General features: G+C 45.4%; 1 protein-coding gene across 2 annotated transcripts in view; it reads left to right on the top strand.

Moving 5' to 3' along the window:
• Positions 1 to 257: 257 nt before the first annotated feature.
• The window catches only part of UPK1B (uroplakin 1B), a 28363-nt gene continuing 20012 nt past the window's right edge, over positions 258 to 8608 (top strand). Inside the window, exon 1 of one of the 2 annotated variants that reach the window (XM_059687777.1) lies at positions 258 to 387. Coding sequence is in view for 1 of the 2 variants with exons in the window: in XM_059687776.1 (XP_059543759.1) it covers positions 1896 to 1999 (104 nt within the window). In the remaining variant the exon portion in view is untranslated. Of the gene's footprint in view, positions 388 to 1762; positions 2000 to 8608 lie in introns of those variants that run through there. The other variant, XM_059687776.1, reaches the window with a different exon arrangement.

Here is an 8608-nt window from a genome sequence, read left to right as displayed (position 1 = left end):
GAATAAAGGACCAAATCACACTAATGAAAACAAATCAAACCAACATAAAAACAAAAGCCCTGAGAGTGCGCTTGAGGGAAGCCCGGGGAGGGTCCAGAGGAGTGAGGTGCTGAGCCCTGAGCTTTCCTTGGTCAGAGTCATACATTCCAAAGCAGCAGACGTCTACTGACAGGAGACTTCCTGTTACTTCCCACCTGGAGGCAGGCTCAGGCTGCATCAGGCTCAGCCCATGTGAGATGCCTCCTCCCAATCACAGACCATCCTTCCCTGGTCCTGAAGGTTCAAAGAATTGCTGTGGGGTTTTAAAGCGCCTCCAGCCAGCTGGGCTTGCAGACTGGGCCTGCACAGCACCGGGAGGAAGAGGCAGCGAGGGCACCGGCACCGTGAGTAAAATAACTTCACTCTGCAGGGAAGGCAGCTGGGCTCTCAGTGTCCGGGCTGCTCTCTCAGGAGGGCAGCCAGCAGTCTGGAAGGGGAGGAGAGGAGTTAATTTCCTATCCCCCCTCCCACCCCACCCTTTTTTTTGTAATTTAGAACATTGTGACTGTTCTGTTCCCTTTATTTTCAACTGTACAAATTGCTTTCTGGAACCCTTTGGTATTGCCCAGTGCTCAGAACTAAGATTAAACCTCTTCTGGGGCTGTCCTCCCTCCACCCTGATTTCAACCTCAGATTTCCTCACAGAAAGACCAAGGAAAATCCTAGAACCCTGGGAGAACCAGCATGTCCTGATTAAAGCTCAGACAGACACCTTGGTGGACCCCCAGTTTCCTCAGGGAGTCAGAAGAGTAAAAGAAAATGTCAGGAAACTGCTCATGTTCTGAATAATCAGTCCTTAGCCTAGCAGAGACCAAGTTTTCTGGTCTCCTTGTCAGAAATCATTTGGTTCTGCCAACTAGGAACGGGGTTTATGAAATAATTTACTTGGGTTTCTTCTCTGCAAACAATTCTGTTTAATAAATGTGTCCGTAAAGAAGTCAACAAATTTGCTTTATCTATGCAATGTCATTTTTATTCTGCAATAATTAGCTGATCTACGGGAATCTACAGGCCTAAATGTACAGGGTGGGGCAAAAGTGAGCTCACAGTTGTTTGTATGGGAAATAATACAATAATGAATAAATACTAATACAAGAATAAACACTTGTGTTGTGTGTACTCACAACTATGAACCCACTTTTGTCCCACCACCACTGAGCACTTGAGAGGTGGCTAGCACAACTAAAGACCTGAATTCTTATTTCTTGAAATCCTTTGAATTTTAATAGCTACTGTTGCTGCTAGGTACCATTTTGGTCAGAGCAGGTTTAGAGTTTTTAAGAAGAAAAAGGAAGGGTGCTCTGGCCCTGGAACAAGCTCCTCTTTTCATCATTCCCAGGGACTCATCCCACCCTAAATGGAAGTAGACCAGCAATTGAGAGAAAACCTCCACACCCGTTTTTATTCTCACCTCTAAGTCATACCACTGTCTCCTCTCGTCCGGGTTTCAGACTCCGGGCTAAGGCAACAGCGCATTGTGTTTCTCGCTTCTTCCTTTCCTACCTCTCCTTTTGTTTTCTTTTGTTAATCCAAATTTCTCTCGCATGAAGTAGAGTTTGAGGTTTGAGGTGTGGTGGGTATTATTTGGTCCAATAAACTTAGGTGAGGACAAGAGGTAATGAGTTTGAAAAAAAAAATGGTCTCACTCTTGGTGGGCGAGTCTCACTCATTCTTTGAAAACTGATTTGTGTAGTGAGTAATCAATGGTTTTTAGACCTGTTCAATGTGTCTGGAAACATCAACGCTACAGATATGAATAATATAACAACTGAATGAAGTCACAAGAAAAAAAAAAGAAATAAAACTGCTGCCCATGGAAAAAAACCTCTACTCTTCAGAGCAAAAGAACTCCCCGGATGTTGAGTAATTCAAATAGAGCATCTTGGTGCCAGGCCACCGGGCAGTTTCCTATAGGGTTGGGCTCACCAGGAACTGTTCCGTGTGTGGAATACATTTTGAGGTGAGCTGCGTACTTTCACTAGGGGACAATGTCATTTCTGAAGTGGACAGCTGCTACTATGCCCTCTGTCCTCTACCGGTCCCACCTTTAAAAATTCACCCCATCCCTGCCCGGCCGGTGTGGCTCAGGAGTTGAATGTTGACCCATGAACCAGGAGGTCACAATTCGATTCCTGGATGGGGCACATGCTCAGGTTGCAGGCTCAGTCCCCAGTTCGGGGAGTGCAGAGGGCAGCCAATCAGAGATTCTCTCTCATTATCTTTCTCTCTCTCTCTCTCTCTCTCTCTCTCTCTCTCTCTCTCTCTCTCCTCTTCCTTCTCCCTTCCTCTCTGAAATTAATAAAAATATATTTTAAAAAATAATTAAAAAGATAAAAATTCACAGCACTCCACCTGCATCCTTTCTAGCTCTGCCAGGTTAAAAAAGAAAAGAAAATCAAATACATATGTGGGAAGTGCTGCTTTAAAATAACAGGCAAGTTTCAGAAAAGCCCATGTGTGAAACAACTCATATGTACTGGGGGCTAAAGGGAAGGAAGACACATCATATTACCAGGAGTCAGTCTCTTTCCATAGAGATGGCCCCACGCTCCAAGTCATGAGTTATGAGGTGTGTCTTTTTAGGTCCTACCCTCTCCTTGGGTCTCTTCCGTCTCATGGCATCTTCTCTCTCCCTTTGGAAACATGAGGAAGGGGTCTGATAACAACATTCACAATAAGGCACTGACATTGATGACTGTGAGACTCAGTGTGCCCCTGTTATGTGTCCTGTTTGTATTCTAATCAGGAGCAGCAAAGGAGTGATTCTGTAATTGTGGGATTTCAGAAATTAGGGTGAAGAGTGAAGATTCTTTGAAAGGAGGGCAAGGGTGGAAGGCTCTCTCCAGCTTTGTAATGTGGCTCCCCTTGTGGCTTAACTTGTTTGTAAGGGAAAAGGGCAAGCTCAAGGGCAGGGCATTGGGAGTATCTCTTAATTTTAAAGAAAGATAAAAATAAGTTATCTATCCATACTTATAAAGGGAGAATCATTAGCAACAAATCCAGTATAAGCCTGGCTTTAGAGACTCTGCAATGACGCTTCTATGCTCTTGAGCAAGCCACCGCCCCTCTCGGTACCTTAGTTTCCTCGTCTGCACAATAGGGAGGCTGACTACCAAGCCTCTAAATTTGCAGTCAGAGCCAATATTCTTTCATGATATGAATGGGCATGTGGCCAGTCAATGCCCGAGGACAAATGACACTTCAATTTCTTCTTAATCATGTGCCTTCTGAATGAGACAAAAGCTACCAAGAGTTAGTCATTGGTTTCCAGGTGAGTCACTCATCAATTAATGTGAAAGGTTATAATTTTGTTTCTTTAGTGCAATTATTTGTCAAATTGACTTTTTTGTGTACAGTAATGTATTCCTTTGTGGGTTCAGAATAACTGATTAAACAAACTTTGGTAAAGAAAAGAGTTAACAAAGTATCAGGTTAGATTGCCGTGGCGGAAACCAGCAGAGGAGAAAAGCCACACTCACATATCCGCCAAACAGGACATGTCTGGAGAGCTGTTAGAGGCGGCAAAGAGAGGAAGGTGTGGAAGAAAGGATAGCTTAGGGCAAGGGCACTTGGGGAAAGAAGAGGTTTCTCAACTGAGCTTCAGACAATGGCAAAGCGTTCCATAGGCAGAAATAAGAGAAGGGATCATCCCAAAGGGAGAGACAACCTAAACACAACCTGGACGCAGGATCAGGGCGCTCAGGGCAGCAGCAGACAAGCAGCAGGCCCTTCGAAGTCTGACTGGTACGGTCTTGAATGCAAGCTAAGGAGCATGAGCTTCATCGCTTAGGTTGGCCAACCTCTCTCCCAGGAGAATGAAATGGTTGGGTCTGGACAAATAAAGTAGATGCAGGCAAAGGGAAGGCATTGTTATATCTCCACGAATTGAAAAGTCAAGACATTTTCTAATACAGGAGAAATCTGGATTTGAAGAGATTGGTCCGCAAGAGAGAATGGGTTGGTAAGAGGAGCCATCTGGCGACAGGAAGTAAGAAGGGTCCTGTGGCAGAGCTGTGGGTACAATGGGAGCTCTCCAGGGCTCTCCTTTGAATGAGGGGGATAGGGAGCCTTTCTGGGTGTTGAAGCAGGAAGTGATATGAAATCAGAGCTGTGTTTTAGGACAGTGGCTCTCAAGACTGATTGTCTGGCACTTAGAGGGCAGGTTTGATTTTTTTGAACACGACAAAGTGTTGATAAATTAAATTAAAAATAATTTTAAGTAATCAATTTGGCCTAAATTCATACTTATAAACTAGATTCTAGCTAGACAAGTGGTAACAAGCACCCAGATTTAAGAAAAATTTGTGAGAGAAAAAATGCTTAAAATGACAAATTTTGATCATTAATTTTTCTCCAAATTATGAAATGACTGCAATTATTTGGTTTTGGCTCAAAACATGTTGGCTCAGTAGGTGCAACATCTGTGCTCTGTAGGGTCATTTATGAACCTCTGCTTTAGAAGTTCACCCAGGACGCACTGAGTGGAATGGAAACAGAAACTGTTGAATGCATTGGAGCCAGCGTTAGGAGCTGTCAGTAGGAATTGGAAGGAAAGGGTAAAACTGTCTCAGGAAATATCAGAGGATGATCATGTTTGCTTCTATCAAAAATAGAAGTCAACCCAAATTGGGGGGGGGGTGTATGATTCAGGGTTCTTCACAGAAACAGAACAAATAGGATATGTATGGATCCCATTCTGTTTCTATGAAGAACTGAGAAAGAGACAGACAGAGACAGACAGAGAGATTTATTTTAAGGAATTGGCTCATGTGATTATGGGGCTGGCAAGTCAGAAATCTGCATCCCAGCAGACTGAAAAGTCAAGTAAGAAGTTAATGTTGCCGCCTCGAGTCTGAAATCTGCAGACTGGAAACTCACACAGGGATTCTATGCTGCCATCTTGAGGAAGAATTGCCTCTTCTACAGGAAACCTCAGTCTCTGCTCTTAAGCCCTTTGACTGATGGGCTGAGGCTCACCATGTAGTGGAGGATAATCTGCTTTACTCAAAGTCTGACTTAAATAATAACCCTATCTTTAAAAATATCTTCACACAGATACCTAGACTGGTATGTGACCAAACAACTAGTTAAGTTGACAAATAAAATTGACCCTGACATAGTGTTCATTTCGGTACTTCCTTGTCAGGCAGGCAGAGACAAAACTCAAGAAATCATTAACCTCTAAGGCACTATGACTACAGGCCCAGAGGACACCAGTTTATGTTCTATATGTACCCCATTTGTCCATCCCTTCTGTCCTCTCTCCTTCTCCGAGAAGGTCAACAAATTCAGAATTTTTTAATAGTCACTGGTGTGAAACTTTATCAGAGTTTTTCTCTCTTTTTTTTTAACCTATATAAGTTCATTAGTCTGGCCTAGGCACAAAAATATGATAGCTGTCAAAGAACTCAAAGAGGTTAGCCGGACCTGATTGTTTTCTTTCATAGAAATCATGTTGCCTTTACTCTGAGGATATCAGCGCTACAGCCCTTCCTGGAGGCCTTTCCAGCCTCTCTGCTATGGGCGTAAATTCACTTGCCCCACTTCTCCAGGATCTTTTCCTAGGAACTTTCCCCTCGATGGGGGTCTTTGACGCAGAGACTATGTAATATCAATTTACACATTTCAACCAGGGTTTTCCAACTTCACTCTTGAGTGTCTTCTAAATTCTTGGGTAACTTCCCTCTGAGCTCAGTAACTTCCCTTCATGTCTCTTCTCTGTTCATTCTAGAATAGTGGTTTCCAAATACTCTGGGGCTAGCCACGTGGTTAGGAAATTTAGGGCTGATTAGGGGAAGCTCTGTGAGGCCCAGACTCCCTACTCTCGTTTCAGCCAGATTTTTACCTATTTGTATATATTAGAGTTACATATTGAAATCATATTCCTTTTGAAAATATGGCTCTGCTTTAAAACAAAATTAAACCACTAGTTTTCGGTGCCTTCACCATGCAATAGTCTATTAGCTCTGGTCTGTCTGCTTCAAGTAACTGAGGCAAAGGTAAAGAAAGTTAACATTGTACGGGTAATATTGTGTTAGAATTTCACATATATTCTCATTTAATTTTCACAGTAACCCTTCTAGTTAAATATTACTGTTGTGGAGTGCGAGCGACAGAATGACCAGAACTCCAGACTGATTAAAATTTAGAGAGCCTTTATTGACTGGCCAGTGTCCGCTCCTCCACTCGGGAAGCCCAAGAGAGAAGTGGCCACGACCATCTGCAGAGTCCAATGTTTAAAGGGGACAACTACATCCGTGTTCAGGTTCCCATAGCAAGCAAAGCCAAGTTACAAAAGCTCATTGCGTAGTTTTAGCCAAGCTATTCATCATCCTCCTGTTATTTATTTCTGGGCAACTTAAAGGTCAGGACTATTCTTAATTTTAATCTGTCTGTTCTTTGTAGGCCGTTGCTCAGGTGGCTAGAAGCTTTGCGCAGGCTGTCAAGCTGCTGAGGTGGCTAGGTAATTAAGCAGGCCTAACAAAGTTTTCTACTCTGTAACATTACAATGTCCATTTAGAAATAAAGTTCAACAAATTGAGTAACTACCTGAGGCCACAAGACTGTTAAGGGGTGGAGTTGAGATTCAAGCTCGGGTCTGCCCAAAGCCCATGTCCTTTCCACCTCACCATACTCTAGCCAGCTCTGCAATAAAGGTCTAGGCCAGTTGTCGGCAAACTGTGGCTCGCAAGGCACATGTGGCTCTTTGGCCCCTTGAGTGTGGCTCTTCCATAAAATGCCACGTGCGGGCGCGCACGTACACTGCGACTGAAACTTCGTGGCCCATGCGCAGAAGTCGGTATTTTGTGGAAGAGCCACACTCAAGGGGCCAAAGAGCCGCATGTGGCTCGCGAGCCACAGTTTGCCGACCACTGGTCTAGGCAAAGTTTATATTGCACGCATATATTCATTCACCCATTCAAATACACATTTTAAAAATGTACTTTATCTGGCCTTTAATTTAGCAAAATAATTTACCGAGTGCCTACTATGTTGCAAGCACTGTGCCACCTTGGACCTAGAAAGGCAAATAAAACAGGGTCCCGGTGCCTTCTCCTGCTTTGGAGACTCTTGCAGTGAAACGCAGGACAAGCCCTTCCTAGGTTGATACCAGGAGGAAGGAAGGGACAAGGGCAGCAGAACAGGGTCCTCCCTGAGGAGTGTCTGCGTCAAGGAGAAAACAGCCCCGGATCAGAGGAGACAGAACCTCAAAGCTCACCTCTGCATCAGCTGGCCAAAGCCAGAGGGATGAGGCCGGATGGCGGGTGTTACCCGCTCAGGAATGCTGATGGAATGCACAGGGGGCCTCTCCCATATGGACAGGATGTGCTGCCTGGTGCCTGACTCTGGCCACAACCCACGCACAACTGGGAAGCTTTTTTTTTCTCTCCCAAAGAGACTTTCCCCCCCCCCCATGAACCCTGTGAACCCTCCCATGGAAAATAAAAAGAGGGGCACACATGGGGAAGGCCTCCAGGCCCCTCCAGCAGAGCAGCGCAGGGCAGGGGGAGAGGGAAGGAGGAAGGCGCTGCATCACCTCAACCTCGGAGCCCTTGGTGGGGGGCCATTTATGCAGAACCTCCCTCCTAGGCCCCAGGGGTCACTGGTGCATAAAGCAAAAGCATAACCTAATACCCTGTCCTTCTTAAATATCCCCTGGTTATTATTCATAATTTCTTATGTTGGTAAATAATTTTAGTGTTGGCAACCCCTTCTGCATCTTTCATCCTAGTGGTCACAATCCCCTCAAGTACGCGTGTTTCACCCATTTGATAAATGCGGAAGTAGACCCTGAGGGCATTGCCCAGGGTCACACAGGAAGGACGGGCCAGGCTGGGGTCTGGATCCAGTGTTCTGAGGCCGGGTCCAGGTTGCGCACTATGCGACCACGGCCGTGAGCCTAGCACCGGAAGCCTAGACCCGGCTCCCCAACCGCCCTCCCTCTTGACGTCTGTGGCCGTTTGGGGGGTCGGGGGGACAAATGTTTTATGTTCCTTAGACACCAACCACATCTAAACAAGGTGGCCAAGGAGAGGCCATGAAACGTGGACTCTCACATTGACCTCTACATTTGTACCTTTTACATCCAAGGATTTCAGTCCCCGGGGGGCGGGGGTGATATACATCTAGACAGGTTTCCTGGAAAAACAAACATGTGGGTTTGGGGGAAATGTGCAAACATTAGTGCAGCGTCAGGGGCTGAGGAGACAAGATCCTGGGGAAGCAATTGAAGAGAGGCCTGGTTGGTGGTTCTGCCCTTTGCAGAGGCTGCGTCGCCTGAGCAGGGAAATGTGCCTGCTCTCTCTGTTCCAAGAAGTGACCAGGTGTTTCTTTTTCTACTGAAAGTACTAGCTATGGGACAGGCCTTTATAAGCTGCAACATGTTAAGGAAATGATCCGGAGCTGGAAGACCTGGGTTTGAATCGCAGCTTTTGCATTTTCTAGCAATGTGGCTGAGCAAAGGGATCTCTTCAAGCCTCCTTTTCTTCATCTGCAAAATGACAACAAGGCAGGTTCTCCCCTAGACCTTCCAGGAGTAGGGCAGGTCTGCTCACACCTCGATTTTGAC

The sequence above is a fragment of the Myotis daubentonii genome, chromosome 3 (assembly GCF_963259705.1).
Source record: "Myotis daubentonii chromosome 3, mMyoDau2.1, whole genome shotgun sequence".
NCBI classification, from domain to species: Eukaryota; Metazoa; Chordata; class Mammalia; order Chiroptera; family Vespertilionidae; genus Myotis; species Myotis daubentonii.
Note: the sequence above shows the minus strand (reverse complement) of the source record. Positions and strands in the feature narration are given on the sequence as shown.